This window comes from Cyprinodon variegatus, unplaced genomic scaffold (genome assembly GCF_000732505.1).
Source record: "Cyprinodon variegatus isolate N-32 unplaced genomic scaffold, C_variegatus-1.0 Scaffold331, whole genome shotgun sequence".
Taxonomy (NCBI): Eukaryota; Metazoa; Chordata; class Actinopteri; order Cyprinodontiformes; family Cyprinodontidae; genus Cyprinodon; species Cyprinodon variegatus.
The window spans coordinates 252,028-268,831 of NW_015150784.1; the positions used below are offsets into that span (position 1 = coordinate 252,028).

Sequence of the window (16,804 nt, forward strand, 5' to 3'; positions counted from 1 at the left end):
CACTGGTGATGGGGATGCCATACAGATTCATGTCAAAAATACCGAACTATCCCTTTAATTCCAAAAAGTCTTCAAATTGGAAAAAGTGTTTCTAATCAAATAGCATTAGAAAAAAATAATGAAGCTATACCTTTCTAAAGACTGACATAACATTCATTACATATCATTATAAATCCCTTGATAAATTAACACTTTACTCCCTCCAACACATTTTTTCTCTTGAGAGTAAATGAATGGGAACAAGTTGGAAGACTGGTAATTAGTCTTGGGTGCAGTTTGGTTTTCATTTTACTCAACTGGCAACATATTAATTGGCTGTAAGATTATTTTCTTATGAAAACATCATACTATCGAGAGAGTCTACATGTTCTAACCTCATTGGCCTTCTTTTAAAAAAAACACTCTTACACTCGCAGCTTTGTCTGGCTCATGGTAGAGAAAGAGTTGGTTGCTTTAGAGAGGAAATTGATTAGCAAAATGGTGAAGCAAAGAGGCTGGAGAGTAATGAGGAGCACTTATATTTTGCAACATCAAGGGACACAGCTAGACAGAGTGGAGGCTAACCTGATACTGAGGCACCAAACATGGGCTGGAAAATGAGGGGGAACACAGAAATCAATGGATGTACCCTTTAACAAAGAAGCACAGCAGCCGTCGGGGGATTAGTAGTACATTAGTGAACAGCTCTGCTTTTACTTGTAAGATGAAAAGTGTGTAAAACTAGGATGTAAATGAGGGGAATTTCAAAGTGAGCTTGTTGATATGCAATTTTATAGCACCCTAGGTACCACAGTTGCTAGCAGCTGAGGATGTCTGAGTAAATACGTCAACAATGTCACACTGTACAATCTAATGTATTGACATTAAGTAGATTTAGCACTGAGGATAGCTGTAGCTTTAAATGAGAGGAAATCAGTCCTTTGGAGATTAGTGTTGCTTAATTGCTTTATCAGGTGATAGTTTTAATATATTTTGGTGACTTGGCTTGAACACTAATTTAGCATTCCAAACCTCAGATGTTTTATGTCTTTGCTCCATGTTTACTGAACAATTGACTGTAAAGGACCGTTCAGTGCGTAAAAATTAACAACATCCCAGAGGAAAGACAGGCTTCGAAAAGCAATTAGACAGACAACATGAAAGCTGCATTTCCACAGCCAATGGCTGGACACACGGGACTCTGCTCTTATTAGATCCCTTACATCAGTATCACCTTAGGAAATTAATACATGTATCTCCTCTGGTATATTTTCTTTAAAATAATTTTTTGTAGCTCTCTTGTTTGCATTTGGTTGTTTAATTTTTTGGTTTTGAGATTCATGACTGGGTTTGTTAAATTTAACTCAGCCCCTTCAAGTTATTTTTGGGGGAAAATCTAACTTCTCCACGATTAAAACTGCAAGTATTTTGGGCTTTGTCTTCACCTCTCAACCGGCATTGCTTTAGAGATTGCCTTTTCTTTCTTGTCTCTTTATCTTAAAGAGAATATTTGAATTTTTAATCTTGCGGCCTTTAACTGGGCCATTCTGACAAATGGATTTGCATAGTATTGCTTGTTGTCTTGCTGGAAGGTCAAACTCCAACCCAGTGTCAAGCATTTGTAGGTCCCCCAATCTTACCATTAACTCTTGCCAGCCTCACTGACTTTATTAAAAATAAATAAATAAAAAAAAATAATAATAAAAAAGCCTCCCCATAGCATGAGGCAGCCACCGGGTATTTTATGGGGGAGACTGTTTGTCAGGGGTGTTTACCTAGTTATTTTTTACACACCAAACAGTATTTTGTGTCCCCTACATGGAGTTTTAACAAACTTTAAATGGAACTTCTTTTTTTCAATTTGAATACAATCATGGATTTGTTCTTTATCCATTATCTGTATTTCTGTGTTCTTCTTTCTGCACAACACTATTGGTTAATTTGCCTCTTCTAAAGAAGGTTTTCACCATGCAGCTGTGCTCACACTGATTTTCTTTATGCATTGTTTTAAGTGGTATTCATAGGTATGCAGTTACAGCACTTCTTAATTTTATCCTTCAACCTACCTGGCTGTTTTTTTAAGTGCACGGCATGCACTGGGGCTTGTATCTGCATCCGTCCCCTCAACCTTTCTGCATTTTACAGCTTGTAGCCAATGTGTTGATAAAACTTTCTTTAAAAGAAACCCATTGCTTTGACGTAAAATGCTTGCCATACATTAATGCAGCTGTAGGTGTTTCGGATGACCTAGGAAAAGTGGAGGAAAAAATTAATCACGGCTGTGATGTTTACCTGGATTCAAATGGACTAAATGGAAGAGTTGAACGATCAGAGATTGTGGTGTTACAGCAGCAAAAAGATTATAGCAAAAATGGTCACACAAATGTGGACCTTAAAAAAGTGTATACAAATAACAGAATAAGTGACAATTGTGAAAAAAAATATACAAATAACATATTGTACTGTGCACTGTGTTTACCAAATAAATATTGTGCATCTGGAAAGAATAAATAATCAATATACAGCTATAGACATTTTATAGTAAAGGATATGTGAGAAAAAATAGCAGGAATACCAGCAGCATGTTATTTAACTGACTAAGATAGAAACTGTGCAAAAATCAGCATTAATGTAACAATTTATTGAGGTTGTTGGGAACAGTGGTGGTTATAGAGTCTAACAGCAGGGAGGAAGGATCTGTGATAACGCTCCCTGGTGCATTTAGGGTGCAGCAGTATGAAGGAGCTCTCCAGTTCAGCAACAGCTTCATGCATGAAGTAGGAGACAATATCCAACAGAGATTTTATTTAAGCTTGGGTTTTTTTTGTTTCCAACCTCCTGCACTGAGTCCTGAGGGCATCCAATCACAGAGATGGCCTTCCTGATCGGCTTATCCAGCCGCTTTCTCTACAGTCGCTTTCTCTGCAGATAAGTTTAGTATTGCGTCTATAGTGGATAACTGCATGTGAAATCAGGCTTTAATCTGTTTTGTTCTCGTCCATTTTTGTTTGTATCTACAATAGTACAAAAAAGACCTACAAATGTTAATTTGGTTTTCTTCCTCTCTCTCTGAGCGCGAGAGGTACCCATGTTTCTGTTGCGTATCTGAATGGCATTAAGGGTAGTACTGGCACTTATTTTTATCCACATAAAGCACTGTTTTTTATATATTTGTTTGTAAATTAAATTTGTTGTTACAGGGTGACAGAATATAAAGGAAATAAAGCAGTTTAAATAATAAAAAAATGCTGTACGCCCAAAGTTAGGGCATGTGACAGGTAGGACATTTTCCTGGCAATATGTCATGCTATTGATCCGAAGTGTAAATCAGATCTTGCTTTATAATATACTGTAGCTCTGGCAATAAAGGCCTCTAAACAGACTGTGGGTGGAAGTGTGTCCATAAAGCCAAGTCACAGCAGGTTTTTCAAGAGAGTCTGAAATTAGCAGTTCTCTCTCATTAAAACAGTTTATATTATACGTGATACTACATTACACATTTAGCTGCATTGCAAAGCTACAGTTACTCTCACTACACAGACATGCAGGTGACTTGGAAAACCTTAGGATTCTGGAACCCCCAATTAGTCAATTGAGCAGATTTTACAGTTTTATTACAGTATGAGCACTGAGGCAGATACAACTCTCATAGGAGTTACTGAGCCTTCCAAGATAACATTGACAACCTTCCCCAGAACTCTCAGAAGCTGACTAGTAAGATTTAATTGGTATAACCCATATGCGACATGCAAAACAAGCTCATAAAAGTTCTATAAAAGTTGGTAAGCCAAGAGTTTCTTAAAATTCAGACTGCTCAGTCCAATTTGAAGTACACTTCTTTTTGACTGCAAAACTTGATCCAGCATTATTGTTGGCTAAGAGCTAATTACAATATTTTATATTTCCTCTTAGTCAGTGTGCCTGCTGTTTCTCATCTGTGCATACAGAACTGTGAAAACATATTTTCCCCTCGCAGATTTTATTTTTTATCACACTCAAACATTCCAGCCAATCCACTATTTGTATCCAAAACATTATAATATTTATTAATAATTTAATTTGTCATTCATTTCTGTCTGACCTTTGCCTGACAGCAATAGTTAGAGGTGTTAAAAAGCAGCACATCAGTCTGGAGATGGTAACAAAGCCAATTGAAAGTGTTTGGGTATCCAGGGAACTAAAACGAGAGCCTTTACCCACTAATGGGGAACACATTGAACAGTGCTAAGCCTTCTAAGACATGACTGGCCTACCAAAAAATATACAAGAGTGTGAATGCATCCAGGGGGTCAAAAAAGACCCCAGAATGACATAAAAAAACTGAAGGCCCCGTTGTTCTCAAACAAGCTCAGAGTTCATGTTTCAACAGTAAGACATAATAGGGAGCAATGGTCTTCACAGAAGAGATCCAATGCCCAAACCTCCCAAAACAAAGAAAAAATACAAAAAGGGTCACATTTTCCAAGCAAGCATCTTGATTAAAACATATAGCTTTGGGGAAATATTTCATGGGGCGATAAAACATACGGGGAACCTTTCAGAAGTTGTGCATCCCATTATATGAGTGGTGATGTTACAGACAAATTATTTGAAAACTTCATTTTGTATTTACATAGATATATTCTGCTGGGTCTATATTAATAATTAACAGAGATGGGAAGTAACAAAGTACAAATACTTCGTTACTGTACTCAAGTAGATTTTTCTGATATTTTTACTTTACTTTACTACTTATTTTTATGGCGACTTTTTACTTCTACTCCTTACATTTTTACACAAATATCTGTACTTTCTACTCCTTATATTTTAAAAAATTGGCTCGTTACTTTAGTTTTGAATCATTTCAATGGAGTTACCGTTATTATTTTTCACGTCATCAATACCAAATTCAATCTAATTGGATGGGAATCTACGTTGCATTTGACGCACCACTACAAGATGAATCGACAGATTCGGCGGTATTCATTCGCGGCAAATCATTGCAGCTTGGTGGCGGTGGCGTTAGCATAGTAGCATGGACGACGAGATGATTGAAAATGAACACAACGGAGATCTAGTCCTATTGGCAGACATCCATTTAAAATGTAGGCAACGGCATGAAAAAAGTGGTTTCTACTTTTACTTTTATACTTTAATTAAATTTACAAGCCTGTACTTTGTTACTTTTACTTGAGTAAAGAAGTTTAATCAGTACTTCCACTTTTACCAGAGTATTTTTTAACACAAGTATCTGTACTTTTACTCAAGTACGGAAAGTGAGTACTTTTGCCATCTCTGATAATTAATGTTAGTGTGATACTTTTACTAGAGTATTTATTTGTTTGTTTGTGAACTTGTACTTAAGTATTGTTTATGAGTAGGTACTTTAAGAATGGAAGCTTTCAGGTTTTAATTTAATTATTTTGTTTTTTATTTTTGCCTTTCAAAACAAGAGGAAGTAGTTCTGTCCTGATCCCTTGCTAAATGGTGCATCATTAATGTTCTTTAGGATCTAGAAAATTCAGAAACAAAATGTAAGCAAAGCAACAACTATTCTAACACATGGTGGACCATGATCCATCAAGTAGTATTTTCATGCATCTTTTACTGTGTTTCTCTTAGGGCAGGCCAGAACTAATTTAATTAAATGATTAATCCTTTTCTAATTAAATTAAGTGCAGACAGTGTTGAGTGCAAATCATCAGAGTGTAGTCAGCATGGCAAATTGATCTTTACAGTTGGACACATCAGGAGTTACGTAATGCTGCCCAGGATCCAGTTTGTAATTGTGTCAAACAAGTGTTAATGTGTTCCAGTAGATTATTTAAGCTTTTTTTACACATTTGATTACATAAGAGTTGGTTGTTTTAATGGGATTGAATCAGACATCAGTAAGAAAAATCCAGTTTGAAATCTTATTGATGATATAGATTTGTAAATAACTAATTTCCAATGAGAATTTAAATGTTGTGAAAACATAAGAACCGTACTGTGACCCAATGAGGTACAAATGAATAACCATTTGAAAATATTGCAATGGCAGGCAATTAGATAATAAGAAAATATTTGTCTGCCTTAATGTTTCCACAGAAAGGCTAAAATTATCTTTGAGACCCAGTATTTCAACATTAAAGAGACAGCATTGTGTTTTAGAGTTACATGTACAGGTGTCAAAATGATCTAAAATAACTTTATAAGAACATATTTCCACTCCGGTGTTAATGCCATATAAAAGAAATGTAGTTCTGTGAAAAGTAATCTGAGTTAAAAGTTAAGTTTGTTTTAAAGGTATAGCGGAGGATGTTCTTTTTTCGGGTGGATCATCAAAATAAGTGGTCCTCCTAATTGTCAATCATTCTGGTGTTATGTTTACGTAAGCTTTTAAAAAATAAGCTTGTATGAGTGTTGCAAACAGCAACTTGTAAACAGAGCGTACATGAGGAGAAATGGGCTCGTGCACGCTCTCGCACGCATGTGCATTATTTTTTTTAAGTGGAGAAGGCAGGTTTTTTAGGACCTTTAACATAAATAAACTGCTTGCATTGTATATCTGAATTCTCTTCACACACCCTGTGGTCTTTAAAACTGCACAATAAGAGAGAGTATGTTTTTGTCTGACAGAAATTAAGTCCAGACCCTGTAAGACAATCAGACCACACAAGACAAAAAGAAGAAAAAAGGCTTAATAAAAATTCAAAGCAGTAAAGGGACTTGCATTTAGTTACGCATAGAATATCGGGCAGGGATGGTTGAATTATAACCTGCTCATGGAATCAATAATCGCACAAATCACCAACACGCTGCACCAGAGATTTTTTTTTTCCTTTTTCTTAACCAAGCAGAAGGAATGACAGATGCAAAGAGCAAAGCCTCCCAATTTATGAGGCTCCCTGACAGAGCAGGAAGCAGCAATAGATAGAGATAATCCTTTCTGTGGCCGAGGAGGCAGAGGGACGAGAAAATGCATATAGGTCAGAGAGGAAACACAAAATAAAAAACTTTCCTCCCATTAAAAAGATACTATCTAACATTTCTTCTTTTGTTTGACGGATGTGTTTCCTTTGAGATGTCTCAAGTCCAAAAAAAGAAGTCTTATATGGTGCTGCCATTGCTGACAATAAGGTTTCTGCAGCCCTATACTGTAGCTATGCTATACATATTTCACCCACTGTTAGGCAGACCATGTTGTTAGAGACAGTTCAGTGTGGGCAGAAGCAGCTAGATACAGTATGATCCAGCGTGAGAGGCTTTTAAAATATTTCCTCTAGGAGAAAGATTTATTGAACATCTGTTGCTTAAAAAACAACAACGTTTAATCCTCATTTTGGAGGAAATATGTGTGTTTCCTGTTAGAAAAGCATTTTAGATCATAGTTATTTTAAAATATTCAGTTATTTCAAGTTGAGTAAACTGACTACATTTAATTTTTTACAAAAATCTAGGTAACTTTAAAGGGAACGCCGTTTTTTTTTTTTTCTTTTACATTGGGCCCTTGATTTTACAATATTAAATCATGCTCTACTCACCCATATGAGTTTTGTGTCATTTGGAGCCGTTCTGAAGATATTCTGTTAGGTTGTATCCAAGTAACGTCTTCCTGTGGGCAACGACTTGAAGGCACGAACTAAACTGTTGTTTAGTATTGTATTCTTTATGGTATGCCAGCATTCATGGGGTGATGTTATACACACTCTGCTTTGTTTTTATGGCTGAGTAGAACATGATGTAATAATGTAAAATCAAGGGCCCAATTAAAAAAAATAAAATAAAATTGGCGTTCCCCTTTAAGGGTGACCAAGCTCAGCTTCACTGTTAGAGTGGAGTCTGTGCATGGCAGCCTTAATTTTGTCAGTGATCCCCAGGGCAGCTGTGGCTAAAATGTAGCTGGCCCCCATCAGTGTAAGAGTTTGTGCCTGAATGGTGCCTGAACTCTTTGGAGTTTCATGAAATGACTAAGGCGCTTTATAAGTAAGCCTTTTACAAACCCGAAAGAAATATGGGGACATAAAAAAATAAAAGATCAACAGAAAAGGAAACTTTATTTTTGATGTGAAAGACTGCCCTTAACAAGCTTACAGCATCAAACTAATCACAAATAAACTTTCTTTACAAACAGAGTAAAAATGAGAGTCCAGCCACTGACACAAAAGAGCAGGTACGGCTCTATGTTGTGCACTTGTAAGCATTTATTTTGGGGATTAGGGTTTTTATATAGAGGACCTCCAGGGTGTCTCAGGTGTCATAGGAGTTCCTCCTTTTGGCTGGGACCTGAAAGGAAATCAGCTTGCAGTCTGTAAAAACAGGCTTTACAAGTCAGGAGTTCTTGTCAAACTTATTATCAATGCTTCATTCATAAACTCTTATCTCATGGCTGTGTGGTACAAAATCTATTAGAAACATTGGGCTCACTCTGACTGCAGTTCAGGCGCCGCAAGAAACCCATAGTATTTAAATCAGTGTGTATACTCAAATCAGCCACTTGTGGATTTAGTTTCCGAGAATCAACCTAATAATTCAGCTAGAAGGAAGTTTGGCCAGAGGCCACAGAGGCCCCTCGATGGAGGTCCTGCATTTCAATAGCCTAACAGGAAAAGTCAAGCAATTGTCAGAAAAGCGATCCAGTGAAATTTAGAATAAGATTAACCTAATTTATGCTAATTTGGCTAGAGTTAACAAAATGGTCAAACAAAAACATGAAGTAACAGGATGAAAAGGGGGTATTTATGTGCACAGATGACAACTCTTGTCCTAGAACTCCCAGAAAGAGGGTGAATCCACATGACTATCTGTTCTTTAGACCTTGTTTCTGCAAACGGGACTGAAGCTTAGCCAGGCCAGTCATCATTTAGTGTCAATGGCAGTTTGATTATAAAGGTAACCGACACCGTGGTCAGAAAATTGGTTTGGAAAAATGCTTCGTCTTCTTAAGTTTCATATCTTCGAATTGCAATATGTGTTCGTCCTAATTTGTTATTTTATTATATTCTTTATAATATCAGAACTTTACATTTTGGCCCATCGTATTACAGAATGCTGAAGAGTAAATCAGATTTTATGATTAGTTACTCATTACTTTTTTCCTAATACTTTTTCCCTCTTATCAGACTGATTTCTTGGATCACAAAAAGATGTTCTACTGTAAAGAATCAAAGTTTTTATGTAAGGTGTCATGATAGTCATGTGTGTTTTTAACTCCATTTCAAAGTGGACATTTTTGTGTGTGTGTTAATAATAAAATCATCTCAGCCTAAATTTCTTATTCTGCAATATGTTTTTTTTCTTCATTTTCTGAATCTTGCAGCTGGCTTAGAGCCGCTCAAGCCAGAAAACAGCTGCTGCTTCTCTACAGATGACTTTCAGTGCAGGAGACAGAATTTGTTATGCGAGTGGCTCTGAGTCACACATTTAAATGCAAATTCTCTTCTGCAGATTATTGATTGTTTAACTCCCCTCGCTTCTGTTTGCTGTTATTTTTTGCACATTTTGCAGATGTCGTGTACTTGTGGATTGTGCAGCACTCTATCACAGACCCTTTGAAATCAATAATCTCACTATCATTAAGTGAAGATTGCTTGTCTTTGGATAACTCACTGCCAGTACTGAAGAAATGAAGTACCTTTAATACTCTTGTGCATCAAAGATCTAAGCTTTACTTTTTTGTGTTTTTTTCTTTTCCTTTTTTTCTTTAGTTTGAAGAGCACTTTGAAGAAGCGTCTGTCCGGTGATGTGGTGAACTTGTCAGGAATCCCACTGTCTGGACGGGACGTCCACCGAGTGGCTTTCTACCTTCAGACCTGTAATGAGGCAGTGTCTGCTGTGGACCTGAGCTTCACCGAGCTGCAGGACGACAGCTTACGGCTGCTGCTGCCCTTCTTGAGCTGCATGCCCAAACTGACCACACTAGCTGTCAACGGCAACCGCCTGACAGCCGCCATAGTTAAAGACCTGACAGAGATGGTCAAGGACCCCAAAAAGTTTCCCTGTCTGGCCTGGATAGACATGGGTAACAACTTGGACATCTTCACTGTCCCACAGCCGTTGCTTGTAGCCCTGCGACGTCGCTTTGGTTTACGCAGCAGCCTTCCCACCATCTACGAGTACAGCGAGGCACAGGTGTTTGGTAGTTACAATCCAAACATGGAGACTTCTGTGGAGGAGCCCAGTTTGTATGAGGAGGGTGATGTTGAGGAAGACGATAGAGTGGAGGAGGAAGAGGAGGAGGACAGACTGGAGCTTCAAGCCTGGGGCTTCAAAGAAGAAAACATGTCAAAGAATGTGCCGCTCCACTTCTGTGGGAGGTGATCGCCCAGGGCGGCTTTCTTTTAGACTGGCAGCTTCTTGTATCCTCAAGTCTAGCCTTTTCTGTCAGAGTGGCAGGAGATGCTGACGTTGACCCACACATTTCTGAAAATAACTTTAAAATGAGTAACCATGTTGTGTGTCCCTGTGGATGCTCTGGATACTGCAGACGGCCCTGTGCTTCCACAGGCAGTAAGAATACATTTGTAGACTGATTTAATCTTTATTTGTCCAGGGAAATTTAACTGAACAGGTTTATTGTTTTTCCAGTACAGCATGTTTGTTAAATTGGGAGGTTGCCAACAAAGATCCTTTAAGTTCTCCAAAACTGTCTTCTGGAGCACTATGGGAATTAAGTGCCTTAAACATGGGCACATTTGAAGCAGCTGATAGGAGCATTGGCTTACTTTATTATGTAGGGCAGAATCTGTTGAAATCAAGGATATACACCTGAACAAAAAGGACTGTAAATGTATTATTTACAGTAACTTTCAGATTAATTATTAATTACTTATTCTTAATTATTACAAAAGCTGAGAGGTGGTACATGTATGGTTGCTTGGAAACATAAAGCAATTAACATACCTCAAGACATTGCCTTTTCATCTAGAGATAGCTTGTTTGGTTAGAATAGAACAGAAACGAATAGAATAGAATAGAATCTTGGTTCATTTTATTGCAAAATTATTAGATATGTATACTAAAGAAAAAAAACCCTTTAGATACAAAATAAACACTCATAGTACAAATAAATAATTGGATCATTGTATAACAAAATATTACTTATCTTAGAATAAAAAGCAAATGTAAAAAAAACTATGATCCTCTAAAGTTGTTGGATGATATTTGAAACTTTATTTACATGATTTGATGTTTAAATGTTTACATAACTAGTTGTTTTAAAAGCAAAATAAAAATGTAGCTGAGTTATGTCATGAAACCTGCAGCTGAGCTCTGGAGCATCCAGGAGACGCTTCAGCAGATTAATGATCCCTCCAATGTTTTCTTTTAACTTGACTTTATTGCAGAGAGTAGCAATGAAGCAAACCTTCTGAGACTAGATCCCACAGATGATGCTTTGACCGAGGATATTTGCTATTAAAGAGAGTTAGCTGTAAGCCTGTATCAGAGGCATCTTTCACAGCGCAGATCTAAGGAAGGGTAGCAGAATATTTTTGTATTTGTTATAGCTTGATGTCCATCTGTTCTTCTCTCTGCCAAGCCCACCTCCTCTGCTGCAGTCAGCACAATTTCCCTCACCTGTGATCTGCTCCGTTTAAGTGCTCTCCAGCCTTCAAGTCCCTGTCAGAACATCAAAAGCTCCTGTCTGTGAGCTTTCAGTGTTTTTTCTTTGCCCTTGATTGATCTCCACATTACAACTGTGATCAATTGCATTTTTATTGCTACCGGGGCCAACCTTCTACAAATTGAATGGCCATGATTACTAAAATGTCTGTGGCACAATAGGCAGACCGAGAGTCCCCTCATTAGTATGACACTGAATGTTAAACATGAGTATTTCCCTGCCAGAGGATAGTGGATTGGTCTGAATAACAATTGATGCTGATCTGAAAAGAAAATTCAGATATCAGAGAAAAAAAAGTGAATATCCTAAAGTCACATTGATGAAAATATAAATAATTTCTGTAGATATCTATTTCTACTTGGTCAAAAGTGAAGATTGTGGAATGGGTCAATTTTTTTTTTAAAGATGCAAAGTATTATCTGTCACCTTTAGCTTTTTGGTAAATATAAAAAGATAAAATGTATTGTTTTTTGTGTGTATTTCATTTTTCAGATAACTTAGAATTTTAAGGCTATATCAAAAAAATTGACATTTCAAAATGTTCTTGTTGTGTTAAAGACAATTTTTCCTCAGTCTGGCTTTTTCGACATACTTGTCCAACTTGTGAGTTAATTGGTCAGATTTTTGTATTTGTTTTTTACAACACATTTTTTTGCTCTTGGAATTTGTTTTTCACCATGACTCATTTCATGTGAAAAAATATTTGTTTCCATTATTCAGTAGATATTTACTTGTATGCAAGCCAATAAACCAGATAACATCCATATAATTTTAGATTTCTATAAAGATACATTGATCGCTGCTAAACAAAGGATGCAGAGAAAAGCCTTGGTCTGATCCTCACATTCAGACCTCACAGAGAGTGTTTGGGTGCAAACCGCTGATGAACTGATTACTGCCTCTATCAGGCCTCGTTATCCCCCTTCTGTCACAGATGGTGTGCAGAGCTTCTTTTTTTTTTCTTAGAAAATAGGACTAGCCCTAGATAATTTGGGCCAAAGATGGTTTCTGTACAGCTCTATTTATGAATCTGACTGAGGAACAAGACCGATCCAGATTTTAGAATTTAATCAATATATAAATGAGTTACAAACAGCTCTGCTTTTTCTTTCTCTGCTGTGTTGTTAGGGTGTTCAGAAAGCTAAATGTTGTTGCATGAAAACAGCATTTCTCTTTCAGCTATATATTTTTAATAGATGTTAATGTTTTGTATAGTTTCCAAGGTAATATGTCTGGCTTGGGGCAGAAGGAATGTCTACAAGTGAACTAGTTTTTCAATAAATTTGACTATTTTGGCATAAATTAAAGATTTAAGCTTGTGAATGCAGCTCTACAGCTGCCCGCTTTGTATTCGACATAGAAACATCATATTGGGGTTCATTTTATTTCCTGCTTATTATTTTATGAAAATCTGTTTCCTTGTTTCATGAGAACGGAGCACTGACTCTGTGTGTTTGCATTCGCTTCTATGAGAGGGTAATTAGTGTGTCTGTTTATGTTGTGGACATGCAAAATAAATTGCTACCTTTGATCGTAGAAATGAAATGTTTGCTCATTTGCACTTTTAAGGACGACCGCGTCCCTGAATGCATAATTTGCTTTTTATTGTGACTCACCAGTACAAACACAAGCCTTGTGGTTGTATACATCCTTTTTTTTTCTTAACTTCTTGGAATTGCAAGCTAAATCTACAACTGTCAAATGCTGTCATGATGAAATATGTGAATCTGTTTGGTCTTGGTTTTTGCTTTTCTTGCTCATTTTTAAGGTGGAAGTAGTGTTTGCTTGCAGCTGCTTTGAATAAAGAATATTTTCCAAGAGATATGCTTTTTTTTTATTAACGTTGTCTTTTTCACCATGCCTCGAATAATGAATAGTATTCCTCTGAGGTATACCTTAATAAAGCTTTACATCATCTCCAATTATAAAACTGAAAACCAACAAAAATATGTTTATGCTGAGGGAAGTGAATAATAAGTTTTACTGTAACAGTAAAAAAACTATAAAAGTGAATTATCAGTTTCAGTGCCAAGTTTCTATGAGCCTTCCGAACAAGAAACGTAAGACTCGTATTTGACGTGTCAAAGTGGGGTGGAGGTTGGTTGAGAACCCAAATGCAGAGATGAGGGAGGCAGAAATGATTTCTTACAGGTTTAATGAAATCGAAAAGGCAACAAAAACAAAATACAGGAAACCAAAAGACATCGGGGGAGAGCACACATGAGAAGCCAAGTAACAACCAGCAATGATGAACTGCAGAGGAGGTGTATATATGGGGGACAGCACAAAGAATGGGCTAATCAGCTGATATGGAGCAGGTGTGGATAGAAGTAACTCTAAGAGAGCTAGGGGATGTGAGGTAGTTTGGTCGAGGATCAAAAGGTGAACCAAAAAAAACAGCTTCAGCAACCGGTTCCAGTTTCTCTGTTGTCTTTTATTCAGCAATAGGCTCTATGCACAGCTCCACTACTTCCTGAATTTAATGCAGCTCCTTTGTTTCCTGTCTTTCATGATTGAATGCACTGATTAATCCAAGTGTGTATGACCTAAGTAACTGGCCAGACACACCTGGATTAATCAGTTCGTCCAGTAATGAAAGACAGGAAACAAAGGAGCTGCCTTAAATTCAGGAAGTAGTGGAGCTGTGCATAGAGCCCATTCACTCAGACAAACCTTCCTGAGCTTCCAAGAGCTCAGTGCTTATATAACCAATTGGCAACACACCTGCGCTAAATTAATCTAATTTACAAACTCATCTACATAAAGAAAGAGTCTGCAAAATAAACAATGTGATACAAGATAACTGAAAAAGTTTCCTTAAAGTAAAACAAACAAAGCATAACTCCAAAGGAAACCCTAAATGGTAGAACCCAACAAGGTAATGGATGACATCATCTAGTCAGTTTAGTAGGAAATACTTAAACAAACAATGGTGAGTAAAGAGGAAAACAAATACCATGAATTTACTTTGAAACAAAATAAACAATTTCATCCAATAATCCAGAAGTAAAAGCTTTAACCTAAACATAAATAGATGGAAACTGCAACATAATGCTAACAAAAACAAACCCGGGATAGTAAGTGAAGCAAAGTTTCAAATTAATGTTTAAATTGAAGCATTACAAATCAGAAGAAAGAATAAGGGACAAGTGGTAAACATAAACTGAAGCATTTTGTCACAGGGGAAAGGAGACTGGCACAAAGTGGCAACAGAGAGTAACAAAAAAAATGCGACACAGCTTAAATATGACAAAATGGAAAAGAAACCAAAGATCAAAACAGAACGACATAGATAACGGAAACCCCAAAAAGAAACTCAAATAAAAGTCCAAAAGGGGAGAAACATAACACCAATAACTTTGCTAAATATAATGTTACGCTTTGAAAAACATATTCAAAACAAAGGATATCCATTAGTTAGAATAATCCAGTCAAGGTCTAGACATAAATCAAATACAGAATATTTGCTACGAGACTTGAGAAATTGTGGCTCACATATGCACTTCACCCCAATCTGAGTAAACCAAAACTATTCTTCAAAGATTGATACTGTAAGCTGAAAAGCCAGTCTTTAGATATGCAAAGCTGGTAGATACAGTACATACCCCAAAGGACTCGTAACCGTAACTGCAGCAAATGATAAATCTGTCCTTAGTCCTTAGTCTGTAAATAGAAAAAAAAAAACCCTCTCCTTCCTCTGGACTTCGATGTTTTGCTGAAACACAATCAAATCTAACAAGACAAATTCAATTCTAATGTAAAACATGATCAAATGTGGGAAAAACAACTTTATTTTTCAAGCCATTGTAGATTCCAGTGAATGTCTGCACTAGAGCATATATTTTAGCTGTTTTACTGTAATTATTCACAGTTGCTATCCTTGTTAATACTGTTTAGAAATGGGATATATACATTCATTGATTTGGCGACAAGAAAAAAAATGTTTTAGCATTTTGATATTTGCTTAAAGCCTTTTTATGTACAAATTTTCATCTTGGATATTATTGATATAGTCACTGGGGAAGAAGCTGAATGCTCCCTGAACAGGTTAAAGGTAACATTTTCATAATATAATGTTTGGAGATCCAAAGCCCTCCTCCTACATTGTGCAAAATAGCCGCGCCCTTTATGCCTGAACATCAATCATTGACTATGGACCATAACAAAACAGTGAAAGCACATACCACTCATTCCCTTAAGACACTTTACAGTGATCCGGGTGGCTCAGCTTTCCATGTCAGCATTTAATACTGGTGTTGATGAGAGCGGCTCTCTGCACGGGCCTGTAGGAGAGCCCAATACTATCAACATCCTGCTGACTGGTGGTGACTCTGTTTCCGAGGCAGTTTAATGTTCGCAGTGGCAGAGCCCGAGGTCATCCATCTGCTGTCTCCATCAGTTCAAATAAAGGAAACTGCAGTCTCAGATAACAGGGAGATCATGTTCTGGTTTGTAGCCCATTAAGTGCTTCATCCTGACTGTGCACTGTGTCAGACATCAAACAAGAGCTCGTTTAACAGAGCTTATGTTTACACAAGTAGACAATTTTCATGCCGCTGCTCTTTGAGTAGTATTTGAATTTTAAAAGAAAAAGAGTTTGAGTATTTTTATAGATATTCTTCATTTTTTGGAGTAATTTCAGAATAGAGATTAGAATACATAATAAAATGTCTTTAATATCATTGTACCAATACAATGAAGTTGAATAATAAGCTTTATTACATGGATAACTTCAACAAAGGTATTTTTCCAAATAACAAAACTGACATAAGGATTTCTTCACAATAAAGGTGAAAGAGGAGGGGAAACCTGAAGTAGCAACTGTTGTGTTGGTAAGTGTTTTCATGATCCTTGCAGGCTAATATTTTGTTTTCTTCATAGACTTGATGCTTATTTTCATAAGGATGTCCCTTCTTAGTTGATTCACTGGTGTTTTGGTTTCTTAGTTAGTTCATTGTTTTCTCATATCAACTGTATTCATGTTAAAATCTTTAATATTCAGTCTCTCTGTGCTCCTTCTGCCCAGACTCATATTCCGATAAAATTGCTAATGAAGAGCACTAAATTACTTCTGCAAGCAGGAAATTGCACTTGATATTTGTTGGTGTGTAGAAGGTGATTTAAGATTTCAACTGGTAACAGGAGCAAAAGTGAGGTGGACCCGCTCTAATTGTGTGAGATTCTGCGTGTGTTACTAGTAGGGTTGTCAAAAGTATCGATACTCAAAAAAGTATCGATACT

At 36.8% G+C, this 16,804-nt stretch overlaps 1 protein-coding gene across 1 annotated transcript in view; it reads left to right on the forward strand.

Annotated features, from left to right (window-relative positions):
* LOC107091267 (leucine-rich repeat-containing protein 75B-like) overlaps nucleotides 1-11,050 on the forward strand; it is a 47,801-nt gene extending 36,751 nt beyond the window's left edge. Inside the window, exon 4 of the mRNA XM_015385093.1 lies at nucleotides 9,648-11,050. Coding sequence (XP_015240579.1) covers nucleotides 9,648-10,260 — 613 coding nt within the window. The 3' untranslated portion in view covers nucleotides 10,261-11,050. The remainder of the gene's footprint in view (nucleotides 1-9,647) is intronic.
* Nucleotides 11,051-16,804: the final 5,754 nt, after the last annotated feature.